Here is a 19,758-nt window from a genome sequence, read left to right as displayed (position 1 = left end):
ATAATAATAATAATAATAATAAGGTTCAGTTTTGGGAATTCCTGTTGTAATAGCCATTTATGAAAAGATGGAACTGATGACAGATAAGAATTTAAGCCAAGCTGTTTTATATTAAGAGGTCTGGGCAAAGGGATTTTTCTGTTTGGTTGATTCACTGGCTGGAGTTCTTTAAGTCTGGTTTTTTTCAAAAGCTGACAAGGAACCAGATAACTTTTATTATTTTTCCCTTTTTTGATGAAAATATCAAAATTATTCTTGCTGTGATTTTGGGGTTTTTTTCATCCTTTCCACACAGTGCCTTATATTTTGGTGCTATGAACTTCACTGTCATGGCGAGCTGCAGCTATACTTGCATTCTTATACGCACTCAGCATATAATTACATTTCTGACAGAATGTATTAAAATGACCATTAAATATACTTGCACATCATAGTAACTGGGAATTCAGGAGTACAAATTCAGTACATTATCTCAGCTTTAAAAAACAGACAAAAGAAACTTGTTATATGCTCTCAGTCCTTAAGAGTAACTAGCTTGGCCTATATCACGTGGTGGACCATCATAGGTGACTAAATGTTGTCATGGCAGCTACTAAAAAAGTATTCAATTCGTACATAGTATTTTCTATAAAAATTAATTTAAGAATTAGAAGCTGAAAGAAATTCCTGAAGATAGACTAGCAATACACTGCAGTAAGATGGTATTTCTGTTCTGAATTTTAGGTTATTATTATGAAATTCCATCTATTGGAGCCATAAGAATTAACACCCAGGTAAGTGAGTTGGCCAAATGCAGATGCAGTTGTAACACAAAGAAGTGGAGCGATTTCTGTTCTTGCTTATGTTGCATGTCATGTTTATTTGAATAAATTAAATTTTAAGATATGCTACATAAGAATAGAGAAGAAAATAAGGCTTCATTTTACATGTGAGGGATTATTCTGTTTAAGTATTGTAAAGTATTTATTTATTTTCAGTAGTTTCACTGAGCCAGTTCTCAATGTGATCCATGTTTCCCTGGCCAGCTGGCCCACAGCGGCCTGCACATAAGTCCTGCTAGCACCCTCCAAAGCAGGCTGGCCACGTGCACACAACAGAGTGTTTGAAGTGATCTGCATTCTGCAGACTTCTGTACAAGGACTATGTCTTGGGCTCAGTTTTCCTCCTGGACTTCCATAGTCCCTCTTTTATCCTGAGACACAGCAATTTTTTTTTTAATAAAGTTCTATTACCCAGTAATTTTTTATAAAATGTCTAGACATTTCTAGTCTGCCTCCTGCGACATTTACAGTGTAGTCCTACGGGTTTATATTGCTGTGGGTCTGTGTGAAGGCACAGCCCTGATTGATCATCTGAGCTCAGCTGGGCAGAAACAGTGACCTGGTGCAATCCTGTGTCTAGGAGAGGTTTCTGGATTGATCCAACCACTCTGGGAGAGACATGCCTTTTTTCCTTCAAAAATAATGCAGGACAATTTTAGCAGACATGAGTGTAGATAATTAAGGGCACAGGATCTTGGAATTGTATAATGTGATCCAAACTGACAGTGTAAACGAACAGATGTTATTTTCAGTTGTCTGTAAGTCCGTGTATTCTCATGTCCAGAAAAGCAGAGAACTATCATAGCAGTTTTTGTCCTTCCAAAGCCAGGCATGACATTTTTGGCAGAAAATAAGAGTCCTTTTCTTGGCTTGAACAGGAGTCCTTTGATTCTGTTAAACTCTTCCAGATAGTGTCTGGCAAGAAATATCCTTAATATGATTAGGCAAATAGAAAAGGTTGAAAGCTGAAACAAGTTTAATGGGATCCACTCAAACCAGACCAAAAGTCTGACATCTCATAAAATCACCAGCTTTAGCTGTAATCCTGAACTGAAGGGAGGCAGGGACTGTGAGGTTTTTAAACTCTGCATTTTTTGTTTCAGTAGAAGTTATGCAAGGTCTTTGCTGTAGGAGCTTAACATACCCAGCTGCTACACCACTCACCTTCCATTGCCTACTCTCCCTTCTGGGTTGAAGGTTCTGTGATCTGCTTGTAATTTCCTTATGTCATTAGCAATTAATTTGGGAACAGTAATAGTTGTAATTCCCGCTTTCTGGAAAGAGAGCAGTGGTTATGGATGTGTAAGGTCCATGTGACCGAGACTGAAATGTAGGAATTGCCGTGGCAGGAAATACTGCAAAATGAAGATTGAATTGTTGAGTAGTATAATTTTAAATACATTTAAATACTACTCCTGTATTAGTGGTGAATTTTGACCTTTTTTTTACTAGTCTTTTTATTACTTTTATTTCATTAGTGTTTCTTTTTTATGCTGTTTCTGGATTTGGTCTAATGACTGCTTTTTAATGAGTTTATTACACTTTTTGGCAGGAATATCTGGATGTATTGGGAAGACCAATGGTTTTAGCTGGAGAGAAAGCCAAACAAGTCCAATGGACCAACGTCTATCTGGATGCTCTGGTATGATCTGTACTTATCTCTAGTAAAGTAAGAATCTTACCAAATCCATAACTGTAGGAGGCCATTTTCCACCGTACTGAGGACTCAATTTCCTACAGTTCTAAACATAATATTCTCTCACATTTCCAGCATCTGTACCCTTCAATAGAGCAATTTCCTGAACAGTGATTTCTAATGTTCTGGTCACTACTTGCAGCTGGTATCCTCCTGAATGTCCTGAACTTCAACTGAAAAAAGCAATTTATCCTACACACTGATCTCTAAGTGTAGGTCATTGATGTCCTCAAATTAACAAAAGAAAACAGAAGCAAATACTTTTCCAGTGTTGTACCTGTGCTGCAGTAGAGGTCATCTCTTATGTTACTGGTGTGGAATTCTTACTTTTTTTTTGTTTCTTTTGTTTGGTTTTTTTAAGCATTATAGTCAGAATGAAACCTGCCAATGTTACTAGATATTTCAATAGATTTTTTTTTAACGTGGGTCTTTAAAGTATTATGGATGTTGTAATTGCTTGCTTGCTCAAGGTAATGGTTTCTTTAATTGGACAGTGTATATAATAGGGAAATCAACAAAAAGATATATGAAATGCTTTCCTTACTGCTGAATTAATCACTTTGGTCTTGTAAAACAAACATATTCAGGAAACTACGAAACGTGAAGTATTATTAGCAGCAATCCAATCTGTTGCTCTAGATAAACTACTTCTGAGTAACTCTAACTACTGCAAATTGGTCATCTGGAATCATGTATTTATCCAAGTTCACATGGTCATCTAATGTCATGTCAAAATCCACTTCTTCCTGTCAGTCAGCATTACTGTAAAATGTTTATCAACACATCGTAGAACTGAGCGTGACACAGAAGAATTAGTTTTTCTTTGGAATCTCAATGGCCAGAAGTTCAGTAACCTTGGTTAGTGCTGAGGTACTTACTGGAAACATAAAGGATGTTATGATGAAAGTTCATGTGTTCTGTACATATCCTGTTGTAAGGTCAAAGCTGAATTTGTAACTGGGGATAGAAAGTTATCTCTTTAGTGAAGTAAAACGAGTGATACCTGCAGACTTTGGTTGCATTAATTTATATTTTCAGTGGATTCATTCAGTCTTTCCTTCAAGCTTTTATCCATGAGTTATGTGTGTGTGTTTGTGTATATATAATTATATATATATTTGTGTGTGTGTATACATATATGTTTATAAAAGTAAGACAACCCAATCTAACCTGTTCAGGTAAAGACTGAAATCTGTGGACTTGTTAGCATGAATGCACAGGTGTATCTAATCCACTCTGGAGCCTTTTCCTGATTCTTGGTTTTAGCAGGGACTGGGACTAACTTGTCACACTGGTGATTATCTTAAATTCCCTGAAGCAATTCCCTCCTGTAGGGCTTGCCGTTCTTCTGCTTGTGCCTCACTTAACTTATTCCTATCCTTTTTCATCTTTCTGTCCTGCAGCTGTTCTGGGGCTAAGGCTAAAATAATGCAAAGTGTGTCGCATAAGGACACACTTGAATTGAGCTTAAGTTCAGGTATGAAATCCAAAGGAGGTACTTTCATCTGAGGCTGTCTTTCAAGACTGTCTGTAATAATTTGATGTGTTTGTGGCAATTCACACCTCTTTTCGTATTCTGTTCGGGTTCTGTCACAGTGTTGCTCTGGCCTCACTTTCTGCAAGATAATTCCAAGAATTTTCTGATACTCTTAGGTGTACCAGTTAGTCATAATTTATTCACAATTATTATCCTCTCTAACTGAATATATATATATTTTTTGGGAAGGTGGGGGGGAAGGAGGAGGGTGTTATCCCCCATATATACCCCTCCTGTTTTATTATGTAGCTCTTCAATACTCCTTCTAAAAAATATATCCTCCTCTTTTTTTCTTCTTATTCATGTCCTTTTCTTGCTTCTCTTATTCTCCTAAAAAGTCCACTTGTCCTTCTCTTCACCGTGCTTGTAATTTTACTAACTCTGATTTCATCATCTTTCATTTGATGCATGAACTAAAGTTCATGTAGGATATTTTAAAATTCAAAAAGGTGCTACTAGACTGGGCAAATGGAGAAATTATTTCATCAGAGTGGATTAATAAAGTATTTTATCTTTTCTAATGAAACAAACTGAGAAAAATTATATTCTTCCTTAATAAAATATTTTGAAGGAGCAAACATCAGTGAGCAGGAAAAAAAAATTGAAATAGAAGCCAAACATTAGCATAAAAAAGACAGAAGTCTCCCTGTGGACCATTTCAAACAAAACAAAACTTTGCCTATGTAAATATATGGTTGTCTGGATTCTATCTTAATTATGAGTTGTGATTGTTAACAAATGTCTTATATCTTCCCAAAGAAGTGCAAATTCCTTGCCTCAGTACCAGAACAGACTATGCGATTTTGAAGAACTCATGGTGGACATTATTGCAAGCCATTGAAAAGTAGTGTTGTTATGTAAAGTAGTAGTATTACCTGTTGAATTTTTTTGTAGATTCTCCATGTATGTATTTGTTGCCTACTTATTTACTATCTCTAGGTTTGGTTTGACTTTCTCCTTTTTTTTCTTTTTTTTTTTCTTTTTTTTTTTTTGGCCCCTACTATATGGAGTTTTTAGGATAGTGGGAATCACAGCTGCAAACATGTTTTTATAACATTTAGTTTTCATTAAACTATTGTATCCTAAGTTATTGCACATTACCTTTTTTCCAAAAGCAATTTATTGTTCTCACTGACACATACATACAAAAAATGTAATTTTAAATTTCTGTACATAAAATCATTGAAGTATAATTTTTTTCCGAACTAAAAGTTAGGTCTCTAATCTAGTGTTTGGCTACAGTAATCCCTGGATTGTTCTAATATGCTATAGTTCAATATTTGTTCTTTAACTAAAAAGCCTTTTTCTCCTTTCTGTATGTTATTATTTCCTAGGAGCTGGGCCTTGTGATTACAGGAACTCTACCTGTCTTCAACCTAACAAAGGAACAAAACGGGAAAATAGTAAGCTGTTACTTATAGGAAAAAAAACAAAACACAAAACAAAACAAAACCAAAACCAAACAACAGTTATTTGACTTAAATTTAATTCTAAATTCCTTGAAAAAATGTGTATTTCCATAGAGCTTTCTGCCATTTAATTGTCTCATACATCAGAAAGAAAAGGGTCATCTCCATTTGCCTGATAACCTCCTGGGAACACAAAAATGCAGATTACCTTTTTTGTAGTTGTGAGTTTCAGGATATGACATTTCTGGATCTGTCTCTGAGAGCTGGTAGCAGTCAGCATGAATAAAGTGCTCAATAAATGGGAAGTTATGATGATGATACTGTCTAGACCTTGCCAAGAATTGAAGCGTAGATAAATTTATAATAAATCTGTGAAGCTCTGACATTTCAGGGTAAAAGGCAATGATGTAGAGACTTTAAATTCATTGTTTGTGGTGGTAATTGAATAGAAAATACTCAAAATCTAAGTATTAAATAAATACAATTCCCTATTACAGTCTGATAAGGAATCCGTTTATGTCATCTTCACAGAATCATAATACTGCTTTTTTAAAATCAGACCTAGAATATGCTTTGCAGTGTGTGGTAAAATACTGTATATTTGGTGTGATACTGATGTTCATTCAGGTCACAATATACAGAAGTTTAGACCAGATATTCTTTGATTCAGTTTCTCAGATATTACATAGACTCAGAATGAATAAATATGCATTTGATCACTGTCATTTTTAAATTTACTTTCAGAATAGTTCTCTTAGTTTCCCTTTAAAAATAAACAAAACAAAATAAACAAAAGAAAGCAAAAAATATATGTTTCATAATCTTTTCTACAAGATCATGTCTGGAATTCACTGAGTCTGGTTGCAAAGTGAGAGACTACTGATTATCAAAGGATGTCCTTCTGAGAAATAAAAGAGACATGGTTTAGTACACAAGACCTGGATGGATGAAGGGGAAAACTTGAATCTGCCTGACTTAGGTCCATACCTGAATTTTAGGTTACAGACTGCAAGAGGCATCTTCCAATAGATATTCCAAATCTGTTTAAGATGGAGAAGGGATTCAGGTGATACTATGTAAATGACTGCCCCTCTTTTCTGCAGCAAGAAAATAAATTACATGTGAAGTAACTGTATTGCCTGTGTCCCTGATTTCAAATTCTGATGACTGTTATAGTCACTGGTTGTTGGTTTTGTTTTTATTCTTTAATTTATTGTTACACCATAGCCAAAATAGGTTAAATATGTTGAGGTCTCACTTATCCATTGCCCAACCTAAGTGTGCAATAGTAACTCTATATTATTGCTAGTAATTTAGTCCAGTTTGGCAAACAGCATCTACATCATTGCTAATATTAATGCATCACTTTTTCTTTCACCTGTTTTGTTCTTACATGTATTGTTTGTTCATCCAGGAAAGCATCCATATTCATATTCTTAGAGTTTTCATATCCTATACTAAATTCTGAATGTATTGAATGTTATCTTTAATCACTTTGATATTATTTAAAATATTTAGAGTAGACACATAAGTAAATAGGCAACTTTTCAAGTAGTATCTGTCAAACAAGACACAAAGGCAAATTCAAAGTTCACTGACTGTTGCAGTTATTCTGCATTGTAAATATGTCAGACATATTCTAACATTTTGGAATCTTACCAGAATCAGCTGATTCTTGGAGTAATGGGGGTTGATGTCTCTTTGGAGGACATAAAAAAACTGACACCCCGATTTACGGTAAGTTGCTTGCATTGGTGGTTTCTCTTTATATATGATTTATGTATGATTTATTTGCATAGACTTTCATAAGTCATACAGCAATGACTGGATGTCTCAATATACCAGCAGGCTTCTTTTCAAATATTGTTGAGGATTTTCTGATGGTTTTCTCTCCAGCCATATATGTGCTTTTGTGTGATCTCTCCACCAGGATGCATCTGTAAAAGCCAGCTTTTACATTGGGGGATATATTCAAAGTAATTATTTTCCTGTAGCTTAAGGCACTGCTATTTAGTTGAGTGTTTGGTTCTTATTACAGTGTTGAGCAGACAATAATTTCAGCTAATAATACTTAGTTTTTATATTAGACAGTTCTTTATAGAAAAATTCCTTAATATACATGTCTGTCTGTACCCTACTCAGTATGATTGATATATTTAGACATCTAGCTGGGAAATTTTTAAGAAAATATCCAATGCTGTGGAAAACAACAGCTGAGGAAGCAAAGAAACATCATGAATTTGATCGAAGGCACATAAAAAGTCCTGTATCTAGAATGGAATAATCCCATGCCATGGTACAAACTGGGACAGGCTACCTCAAAAGGCAGGAAAGGGCCTGTGGGTCATGATGGAGGATGAGATGAACATAAGTTAGCAGTGTGCTCTTGCAGTAAAGGCGGCCAACTGTGCAGTGAACGCCTGCATCAGGATTCCTGTGCCCAAATTCGATCTCCTCAGTGTAAGAAATGCACTGAGATGCTGGACAGATTCCTGTGCACAGCCACTAAATTGGCCAGGGGGCTTGAGTACATAGTATACGAGGAGAAGCTGAGAGAGGTGAGTTAGTTCAGTCTGAAGAATGAACCTAATGGGTTACCTAATGGTAGTTATAGAGAAGATGGACCTTGACATTTCTTGAAGGTTTACAGCAAAAAACAAGAGACAATCATTATAGTTGTGGCAATGGAAACTCCAACTTTCAATAAGGAGAAAAATCATTGTAAGCATGGTTAGACGCTGGAGTAGGTTGCCCAGAGAGATTGTGGAATTGCCATTGGAGCTATTCAAAGACCCATGGAAACCTAGTGCAACTTTGAAGTTGAATCTTAATTTGAAGTTAGCTCTGCTTTCAGTGAAGGGTTGTACCAGGTGACCTGCACTGGTCTCATCAGCATCAAGTATTCTCCAAGTTTATGATTCTAAAAGAGTAAATATTAAGAAATTTTGTTTTCTGTTGTAACATCTCACATATTTCATGGTGCTTGAGGCAATGTATTTTCCTCAATGTGACCATTGCTTGAAAGCCATTAATTAATATTTCTTTCTAACTTAAGCCCTTATAAGGCTAAACTTCATTTCTTTCTTTCAGCTTTGTCCAAACGGATACTATTTTGCCATTGATCCTAATGGGTATGTGCTACTTCATCCAAATCTCCAACCAAAGGTATGAAAAACCTTCTAATTTATTTCTCTATAGTAAGGGAACATTGTCAGGAATAATGGAAACATCTATGGTCTGCTGAAAGCAGATAATAAAGAAAAGCAATAATAAAGAATTTGCGCTTGTGGAGTTATCAGGAAAATCTGTGGGGCATGTATGTTTTCATCCAAATCTGCTTTAGTCAGCACAGAGGCCAGCATTGCCTTGTATTGAATTTGGTTATAAATAAAAATATGTATATTTTACACACACATTTATATATGTGAAATAAGTGTTTTAATATACATATTAATATAAAAACAACTACTGGTAGCTGCAAATAAATAGTAGTATACATATAAATATTGTAACAAATAGTTACAAGATACTCTCGAAGCAAACTGAGGAGTTTACTAGTGCACATGCTTATTTTGTGATGCTTTCTCATTTCAAAAATTGAAATTTTTGTAGTTATAAAACCACAGAAATCAGGAGCAAACACAGTTTATTTTACTTGTATTTTTGTATGTGTTTATTTGCTTATTTTCTGTTTACTAGAGCTTAAACCTGAGCTGCAGAGTTGGGATGGATCTAGCCAAACACTATTTCCTAGACTGCTAGATACTTTCATAGTTCAACTTAAGAAAGGTCTTCCATCTTTAAAAAAATAATCTTTATCTAAATCTGATTAGGATGCAACTTTCCTCAAATTCCAGGAAAATCTAAACCCAAGACTTCAGTCTGGCTTTATATCCATGAGGTGTAGTCCTGAACCTGTGGAGACTCCTAAATTCCATGCATCTTATTAAATAAGTTGTCTCCCTAGCTTTGATTAGCTATTTCAACATTAATGGGTCATTTTTTTTCTGAAATCAGGACTTGAATCTTTGTTTTAGCTAAGGGTTTCTCCATGCCAAACAATCTTCAGTAATGATGAATCACCATAGATACTGAAGACAAAACAATATATCCATGTAGTTCAGTTGTCAATATTAAAATTTCTAATTAAGATGGTTTGAGCAATATATGGCCAAAATAAATGCAAACTATCAATACAAGGCAAATGAGGTTTACAAACTTCAGTAGCACCCTACTCCTAAGTTATTTTTTAGCCCTTAGTACACTTCAGAGAAAGTGTACTTTAGAGAAAGTTCTGCATTTTGGTATGGAAGTACTGGGTTTTTGTAAGTTGGATGCATATCCATCGCTATTCCTCTCAGACATGTTCCTGTGGCAGAATAGCAGCTAATCCTTTAGCTCTTGGCTGTATGCCTGTCCTCTCTTGTTTCTTCACCAGAAAGTCCTACCATAACTACAAGAGGGATAGCAGACACCCTTTTCAGTACTTCACCATCTTTAACTGTCAAAGGCAGAGAATAAATGAAGAATTAAACTACATATTTTAGTGATTCATTTAATTCTTAAGATGAGAGAAGTCAGCGTCGTGAATATGTGAATGAATTTCGTGATGAAGTAATGAATAAGTTTGAAAGCTTTTGCCAAGTGTGTAACAAAAGAAGAAAGAAAAAGAATGCTTCTGAAGAACAGAAAGAATAACTCGATCTTCAGTATTGATGAAATATCCCTTTTGGTTTATTTTAGAAGGAGTCTTCAAAAAAAAAGGTTTTTTATATAGTTTTCATAATTTAGAAGGGCTTCAGTTTCTCAATATATGCAATAGGTTTTCATGTGTTCAAAAATGAAAGTTTTGATTTTCGTGAATTAGTCTGAGACAAATATATGCATCAATAGTGACTGAATCTTTTCTTCATTAGAGATTCTTCGAAATTCAGGGGATGATGAGTGGTCTATTAGTCTATCTTGTTAACAGAAGGAATATAAAATTAAGCAATGTAGTATTCTCATTTTAGGCACTGTCATGTGAGGAACTGATGGAAATGGATTCTGTTCATCTCATATATGTTATTTTACTGCAATGTAAACTCACAACACTGGAGAATAAATGACCTTTTTTGGAGAGTGAAAAATCCAGCTGATCTGAAGTAAATCTAGGCAGACTGAGATGGATTTTTTTTTTTTCCATCATGGCTTCTCTGTGTATTTTTCTACTTTAAAGAATAAGGAAATCCAGAGATGCTTTCACATATTGCTCAAATGTTTGATTTAGAATATGTTTAAAAAGGATATTTTATAAGTGATATGTTTTATGTTGTAGAATGTCTAAATATAATATAAAACATTTTCATTATTATTATTATTATTATTGTTATTGTTGTTATTGTTGTTATTAACAGTTACACAGACTAGACTTTTTCACTCCCAGTTTGTTTGGGGTGGTGCATGCTATTCAGACTGATACAAGAACTACGTTTTAAAACTAAGGTACACTACAAAGACAGATGTATTTAGAACTCATGGACTTTCTTTAACATTTCATATTAATTTTAGTTGAACTTCCTGGTAGTTGTTAACTTATTAACAAACAACATCTTAACCCTCTTTGCCAGCAATTTTTCTATAGGTGTAAACTAAAACATAACTACGTCTTTACCTTTGAGGAGGTGAGGGTGTATTAAAATTCCAATGGTTCCTTCTTCTGAATGTCTTCTACTTTCCTTCTGAAATTCTGTTACCTCAAATCAAAACTGGTTCAACACAATTAATATTTTGAGAAATTGTCTTGCAGTATCATCTCACAAAAGAAGCCCCTAGAAATTTAGAACTTGTAAAGTTGTTTGCACAACTGAGAAAATTTAACAAAAAGTAGGTTCAAAAGTGTATTGACATAATTAAGAACTTTTCTGTCTTGCTCTTACTTGCACATGAAAACTATATCAAAGCTTATTTGGCAAAATTTTTTTAGCTTTCAGTTTAAAATAGTTTTTAACTGCTTGTAATACCATTTTTTAAGTTTGTGCAGTTAGTTATGTTACATTTTTAAACAAACGCTTAATTTTATGTTTTATCCTGCCAATTTTCTTTATGTGTCTATGCATATGTGCATGTATTTTTTCCATTGTCCTGGGAGTGAACAGGTAAATATCCCAGCAAATAAACATAGTCACGGAAGTAGGTGCATTAAGCACGAGTTAACAAGATTAGTCTTAATTAGATAAGATTTGAAAACAGTAAGTAATTCAATTTCTGAATCTGTTCTAAAGATTAACATCCTTTGATTCATTTTCATTATGGTTCTGATCAAAATCCACTTAATGGTAATTAAAAAGCTTCAGATGCCTTCAGTAGGGTCCAGTATTTTCTCTAGTGGTTTATGGTTTTGGAAGAAATGTAAGAGGAGATGGTTTTAAAAGTAGATACAGTAGTAAACAAGAGGTGAAATGTTTCTTATTCTATATTTTAATTCTGGCAGGGTATGTGGGTAGAACCACTCTGATAACTTAATTTAGATTGTTTAACACGTTTGGTTTTTATTTCCTTAGACTAAACCTGTGTGTAATTTTGATAGGGAGCTCAGAACTCCTGATCGGAATGAGGGGTGGTTTCTGCTTCCAGTACATGTGCACTGGACAGTATAGATGTTGAGGGAAGAATTTCATTCTACAAGTAGGCTGTTTACTAATAGTGTAAAAATGTAAATTGCTACTTTTTTGTTACTTCAGCAAATTGGTGTGGGCATACCAAAAGTTAAATTGAGAAAAAGGAGACCCAATGTACAGGTAACTTTGGATGGAGGTGATTAGTGCATTAGAATGCATAGATCTGGAAATATAATTAGAAAGCTTCTGTCCTGCTTACTAGGAAATATCTAACTAGAGAACTGTTTTCTTTGACAAACAGCTTCGAAAGCATGAAGCTTGCATTCTTCCTTGTTCAAATAATAGAAAACATGCTATTGACTGTAGTTAAGGGTGTTTCATTAAATTATGGTGCTTTACTAATAGGTGCTAATTAGACCCATGCTGTAAAAATTACTCTTCAGATTTTGAAATGAATTTGAAGACTGGAAAAAAAAAGAGACTACTAGAGCTGGCTTTGCTTGCATAAACCCAGAATCAAGAGATCATTCTTACAGCTTTATTGCCAAGTTTAATTTTACAGTGTGTGCTGTAATGCTGTATAACGTTACAGAATTTGAAGGGACTCTTTTTTTTTTTTCTGGTGAAGTCAGAGTAGGACGTATATTTTATCTGCTCTTTACACCACATTTCTTGGTTTAGCAAATCCAGCTCCAGAGGATTAACTGCCATTAACCTGAACAGGGAAAAAGGAATTAGTAACATTTATGTAATGCAATCCCTGAGCAGAAAATACTTAGTGAATAGTTAAAAATCATTAAAGGAATAGAATAACTCTGTAACTAGCAAAATAACAAACTTAAGTACAGTATGTTAGTTTCTTACACATATGGGTATATATAATGCAAAACTGGTGGCTTGCAGAATACCACCAATGAAACGTGGTGTAAAATCCTGATCTAATTCAAGGCAGTGATTTCGCCAAGTCTCAAGTGGTTGTGTTTATACCACACATAGAAGACCACTTCTGAGCTAGATTTTTTTGTTTGTTTGTGCATTGGAGAAAGCAGCACTGGAACATAAAAAAATGGCAATTTTCTGAGCACCCCTGGCTCCTCAGCCTGCTGATGTATGATTTGGCTGTTGCTGAGTTTGGCTGGCTGTGCTAGCTACCCATGAAGGTGCAGCTCTGGTAAAAACTCTTGGCTCCCATCCACTCCAGATGCTCCTGGGTCTCCTTCTGGGGCCTAGGGTTTTGCTGCTTTCTTATTGTAATTTGTTTTAAAAGCCTAACAGCCTCTGTCTTCATTAGTACTGCAGGTATGAGTAGGAACTAGGCTCCTGCAACTCAGGGCAAAGAAGGCCTTCCTGAGAATTTGTGAGAATTCTGACCTCCTAAAACTCACGACGACTTTTTAATGAACTTTTTTTTAATGTTGCTGCACCAGTTCTTTCTTTCTTTATTTCCTTCTTGATTTCTCATTGAAGTAATAGATCTTTGCCTTTATTTGTCATGCTGAAAATGGATTGCACTCTCTTTATTTGCATGCTTCATGGCTAGTGATTTCCTTCTGTTTTGTTTTATTAAGTTGTGCTGGTGAATGTGGTGGTGTTGCGCTTATTCTAGTCATGTCACGTGCATGACTGGATAAAGAGAAGAGCAAACTGAACAGTAAGTTTGTGTCTTCATGGCTTGGAATAAACTCACTAAATGGCAACCTTGGAGAAAAAAAATATGGAGCCCAAATACTGGTAAAAGCACATTCTTTGGGGAAAAGACATAGCGGGGAAAATAGTGTTCCATTTAAAGTACGGGCCTAGGAATTTTCTATTCTAATCTCAAATGGATTTCTTTGTGCGTTGAGCACATCACATAATGTAACTATGCATGTTTAGTTTCCTTGTCTATTGAAAGTTATCAAAAAGTACTTTATCAAGAATGTAAGGCTTAAAAAGAACAAGAACAGTTAATGTATACTTGGATATTGACGGACTGTTAAAACTGACTATTTTGTCTTTGGGACTCCTCAACTATGTCTAGCCCAGGTTATCATTTGAAATGAAGATTGACCTTGATTTGATGTGATGGCTTTTGTTGGTTTGTTGCTTGGTTTTTTTTACCATTTCTTTTCTTCTCTGTTCCTTTGCGTGTTGGAATGGAATGTGAACTTCATAAATGCCTCCTCTGCCATGCCAATGCCTTCATGCATGCTGTTTGGGTTTGACCATTGTATTCATTATCCATTGCATGTAAGAAAATGTATTTTTAATTTATTTTTACATTTTAGCCTTTTGCTATTCATGTTGAGAATGTGAATTTGTTGGGGAGGAAGCAACTGCATAACAATAATTATATTGTTTTGAATTAATAGAGAGGATATGTTAATGCTATTATGTTAAAGTTGCTAGTTCTATCTAGCCTATATAAATAGCAACATAAGAATTTCCTTGAAGTTATCTGTAGACATTTCAAAGAAATACTTGGAGTCTTTGTCTGAAATATTTCCAGTGCATATTCTCTTTCTGAGAATAAATTTATTGGCTTTTCTCTTAGCAGACAGTAAGTCTTACTTGGTAAGAACAGGAATGATTCCAAATACCTAGGAAAAAAATCTACATTTGTTTCTCAGGAATATGAAGGAATAATCTTTTGTCTCATAACACTATTCTGTATCACAGTCTTGAAAATAAGGACTACTGTTAAGCAATTCGTGTTTTAGACATGTTTTCAGATGAAGACATCTTTTACCAGCTATTCAGGACATTACTTTCTTCCAGTACAAACTGGAAATACATACATAAATTGTGATGAAACATGATTGCATTCTTTGATATGACATTTGTCATCTACTTTTGCCAGAGAATGTTAGGATAGAGGGAATATAATAATTGTTCTGCAAGAAGGGACTTTAATCTACCCTGTAAATAAGTTAGTATAGCTGAATCACTGAAATCCCCTGAAATTTTCATTATCAGATATTACACTAGTCTTGAAATAACAGTATCAGCTAATTACATTTTTTGTGTTGCTAGTTGCATGAGAAACACTGCTCAGTTACTGAGAAAACTAGGGTTTTAGATCCTTTAATGTATGAACTGCCCTATTACACAAAGTAAATTATTATAACTAAAGAAAATTATATAACTGGACTTTTTTCATCTATTCTAAATTTTCAGATTTAAATGGTTAAATAATATATCCTCATACCCCTTTTTCTAAAGGTCTTTTGTTGGATGAGTGCATTAAATAACTACTGAGAGATGAGGATTGAGGATATTTACACCACACATAACATAAAGTTGATGAGGCTTAGCAAAAACGACTCAAAAAAAAAAAAAGAGTTGGATTCCTAGGAACTCATAAGGAAGATGTCTCTGTCCAACTAAATGCAGACTGCAACTGAGAAGGGAGTAGAGGCTGGAGGGTGGTCTGAGCTAGTTCAACAGAGCTACAGTGATCTTCCCACACTCCTGTGGCACCAAGTTTATTACAGATACAAACCACCACACTTCTCTGTGCTCCATAGTTGAAGGTTGGCATCATGTGCATTCCTTAGGTCTTGAAACTGCTGGGTCACAGTATTACTGTCCTCCAGGTTTCCATCTCTTAAATTGAGATAACAGTACTGATGTCAAGAGAAATGCATTCAAAAGTGCAACGTGTTCAGGGAAGTTCTGTAATGCTGAATTAAAAGTGAATTTAATTTTTTTATAACAAATAATTTGCTATAATTGCTGCCTTTTTGAATCTTGAACTGCAGTCATCATAACAGCAACTCTGTAGTCTGCTTTTGACAAAACTGCAGAAGAGTACAATTACCCCACCTTACTGTTCAGCTGAGAAACTCTCCCATATTTCTCTCTCCCTTCTTGAAGGCAAGACACCTAATGAGAGATTCACAGCTGATGTTTCCTCTGATGTGTCTTCTCTCACCCTTACAGTCTCTGACATATCAGCAGTAGGGGAAGCAGCTTCCCAACATGAGCCCCATACATGAAAGTCTGTGGATGGACACTTAGTAACTGTTGGTGTGAAATTGATTTTCACTTACACAATTAACCTCTTTATCCAATGAAATAAAATAAATGAGAAAGGTTCACTAGTAATTCATCATGTTATAAGAGATTAATATACATGGGTAAGTAAGCCCAGTTAAGTAATTTACTTTGAAATTAAGGGATTAGAATGATTTGTAAATTACAGTACTCTGTCTTTATTATTTGATCATTCAATATCTTCTGCTTCAGAATCCTAAATCCCAGGAGCCTGTTACACTGGATTTTCTAGATGCTGAATTGGAAAATGATATTAAAGTTGAGGTGAGATTATCTGGCTTTTTAGTACCTATTGCTGCTTGTATTTCACTGTATAATAACTGAAAAGCAGTGCATGTTCTAGACTTTGAATGGAAACCTATTTATCGATAAATTTCAATTTTAAATTTTTCAAGATGATGACTTTATAGACAGATGAAGTTAAAATTAAAGAAATTGAGACTCGGTATTATTCGCTGTGCCCGAAATCAAAGTGTTTTATGGGATGTTCTCACTATGAACAATATATCAGAGTTGTTGCTTCATAATTCTACTGATGCAGTATATATTTGGATAAAACAATTTCAAATTAGAAAAATCTGAAAATTGTAAACTTAACTTTTTTTTTTTTAAGGGCTCTGACTTTCATATGTGTTACCATTTTCTGTGTTTCTATGAAATATTCTGAATCACTGAAAAGATTATTCATGCTATGTGCAACACCTAGTTCTTTTTTATTTTTCTTTCTTGCCAATAGATTCGGAAAAAAATGATAGATGGAGAAAGTGGAGAAAAAACATTTGAAACACTGGTCAAGTCCCAAGATGAGGTAAGACAGGAACACAGGCAATTACATTTACAGGAACAAACAAAACCAGAAAAATGCTGTGAAATTATGAAAAGATGTTAATTTTGTAATGTTAGTTTGTATCATTTTTTTCCTTCTAGATTTGCTAGTTCTACTGGCCTATAGTAAAAGAAATTATGTGCTTATCAAAAGAAGAGTGATTTTGTTTCTTGGTTTCTTTGGTGCATCATTAATCAGGAAGTTGTTGATGAAGTCTTACAGTCTGTTCACCAGGAAGTGGACCCAGCCTACTTCCGTGTGTGAATCCCAAACCAAAGTATTTAATTTGCTTGTGAAGATGTGTGAGGATGTGTCTGGTAGTTTATATTGTGGCTGAATGGGAAGAAAGTAGTGAGAAAAATATAAAACATTTCGATGCCATAAATGAAGACTATTTAGGATAAGCAAATTCTTACAGTTTTATTATGCACTTGTGTTTTCTGAACAGTGTGTTGAGTTCTTTATTTTCTTGTCCAAAATGCTTATTTCTTAAAAACATTGCTACTGATTTATCTAATAAGGCAGATATGTTTCCTAGCAATAGGAAATATTCGAATTTGTGATGGATTCTCCACTTATTGGGCACCTTAATGAGACAAAACTATGACTGGTGTGCCAAAGAAGCAGTTCTGGTGAGAGTATGCTTCACAGTTACAGCTCTACAGCAGTTTTTGAAACTGTGAAGCAAATATAACATCAAGCAAACACTACACAACCGTTATACATTGAAGCACACCATAACAAGGTGACACCCAGTACTGAGCAGCTCCTATTACTAGGCCTCTGATTCAATTCTGAATTGGCAGAAGATTCTTATACATTTATTTTCCTTTTGAAATAGAAAAAAAATACTTCATAGACCTAGTCTATTTTTGCATTAAACATGGTAGGGACTTCTCTTTGTGGGTGAGAATCAGCAGCAATGCACGTGTTGCCTTTGCTAGATGAGGCTGAAAAGGGAGCTGAATTTTCTGAAACAAGTCTTGATTGTTCATCCATGCTATAATTTCACAATGTCAAATTCACAGATCACAGTTCTGCAACAGATCTTTGGGAACTTACTTAGAATCATAGAATTATGGAATAGTTTGGGTTGGAAGGGATCTGTAAAGGTCATCTAGTCCAACCCCCCTGCAATAATCAGAGATATCCTCAACTAAATCAGGTTGCTCAGAGCCCAATCCAACCTGACCTTGAATGTTTCCAGGGATGGGGTATCTACCACCTCTCTGGACAACCTGTTCCACCACTTCATCATAAAAAATTTCTTCCTTATATCTCTTTAGTTTAAAACCTCTTCTAGTTTAAAACCATTATCCTTTGTCCTATTGTAACAGGCCTTACTAAATGTTTGTCCCCATCTTTTTTATAAGCCTCTTTTACTTATTGAATGGCTGCAGTAAGGCCTCCCTGGAGCCTTCTCTTCTTCAGTTTGAGCAGCCCCAACTCTCTCAGCCTTTCCTCATAGGAGAGGTTCATTTTTGTGGCCCTCCTCTGGAGGCCTATTCCAACAGGTCCATATCTTTCTTGTGCTGAGGACTGCAGAGCTGAACATCTCATGACCATTCCTCAGCCTCTTAGTATCTGCACCGGATTTGACAAAGCATACTGCTTCTGATAGTGTAATTTAAAAGGAGTGCAAATAAGGACAGGAAACCAGGCTCAAGATCTTCACAACTGTGCAAATCCATCAGAGGCATTGCGCCCTCCCAGCTCCAGGCTGCTAGAGCCAGAATAAAGCTGCTTCAGACCATGGGCCGTGCATGAGCCATGCATCAGTTAGGGCTTAGTGGCTTCATGTATTTTCTCATGAAAAGGGCTGATGTGGTCAATTGCTCTGAACTGACAGTTGCAGTCTTGAGGCTTAAAATTGATGTTCTTTTTGTTTTGCCTTTTGGTGTAAGTTTGCATTGCTTTCCTTTTGTATTGCAGCTGGCCCCAGCAGTGTCTTGGGAGATGAGCTCATACTGCAGCATAGAGATAGGACTCATAGCGAGTGTGGGTGGGGTGCATTGGAGTCTCCCAAGGCCTCAGGGACTTTCCAACTAGCAGAGAAGATACCATAAGAACAAAAGCATTGCCACATTCAGGCAGCCGGGGTGGGCAGCAGTGAAAACGTAAGGGTCACAAAAACTGCAATGACATGTGTAAGTTCTTTGGCAGTGACCAGCTGGGGGGAAATGGTCTCAGAGTGCTCAGTAATGAAGCAGGCAAAAGTAAATGGGAGGTCACGTATGAAGATGTGTGATCTCCTGGATTATCTTTGAAGGAAGGTTTCAGCCAGTTTGTTTTCAAGCAAGTTTACAGCTCTGGATTCAATGAGAGCCCAGTTTTTCTCCTCCTTCCCTCCCACCTTGGGCACTGCTTTTCTCCTGCCACTGTACATGGTGTGCAGCCCATGGCTCTGTGCATGATTTGGAGGGAATGCCAGCACTAGGTTCAAGTGCCTGCTTATTTCGGAACTGAAGTTATAGTATAGACACATTATTAAATAAAAATAGGCTTGGATAGTAATCTCTTCAGCCATCTTTTTACTTTAAATGTAAAATATATCAGTGCATTAGACACTGATACATGCATACTTTTTCTCTTTTCTGTTTTCCTTTATACCTTATTTTTTCTTTCAAAATGACTGTTAAATTATTTACACTGTCATGCTGTGCTGAAAAGCAGCAGCCAGGTAATGAGAAGATTTCAAATCATAAATGTCAAAAAAGACACCTCTTCTTCAAAACCACGGTCATTTTCACACTTTTGGTTTACTGCAGGGAAAGAAAGAACTTGGACTTATACCTGTGGTACTTTTCACCGATGTTTGTAATGTTGCAGTGCAAC

General features: G+C 35.4%; 1 protein-coding gene across 1 annotated transcript in view; it reads left to right on the top strand.

The window, feature by feature from the left end:
- Window positions 1–723: 723 nt before the first annotated feature.
- The window catches only part of LOC104548701 (voltage-dependent calcium channel subunit alpha-2/delta-1-like), a gene marked incomplete at its 5' end in the record, with an annotated part of 39,265 nt that continues 20,230 nt past the window's right edge, over window positions 724–19,758 (top strand). Inside the window, 8 exons of the mRNA XM_010194796.1 lie at window positions 724–773; window positions 2,374–2,463; window positions 5,389–5,457; window positions 7,126–7,200; window positions 8,554–8,628; window positions 12,186–12,242; window positions 16,290–16,361; window positions 16,834–16,905. Coding sequence (XP_010193098.1) covers window positions 724–773; window positions 2,374–2,463; window positions 5,389–5,457; window positions 7,126–7,200; window positions 8,554–8,628; window positions 12,186–12,242; window positions 16,290–16,361; window positions 16,834–16,905 — 560 coding nt within the window. The remainder of the gene's footprint in view (window positions 774–2,373; window positions 2,464–5,388; window positions 5,458–7,125; window positions 7,201–8,553; window positions 8,629–12,185; window positions 12,243–16,289; window positions 16,362–16,833; window positions 16,906–19,758) is intronic.

Source organism: Mesitornis unicolor, unplaced genomic scaffold (genome assembly GCF_000695765.1).
Source record: "Mesitornis unicolor isolate BGI_N332 unplaced genomic scaffold, ASM69576v1 scaffold15341, whole genome shotgun sequence".
NCBI lineage: Eukaryota > Metazoa > Chordata > Aves > Mesitornithiformes > Mesitornithidae > Mesitornis > Mesitornis unicolor.
This window is presented reverse-complemented; position numbering and strand designations above follow the sequence as displayed.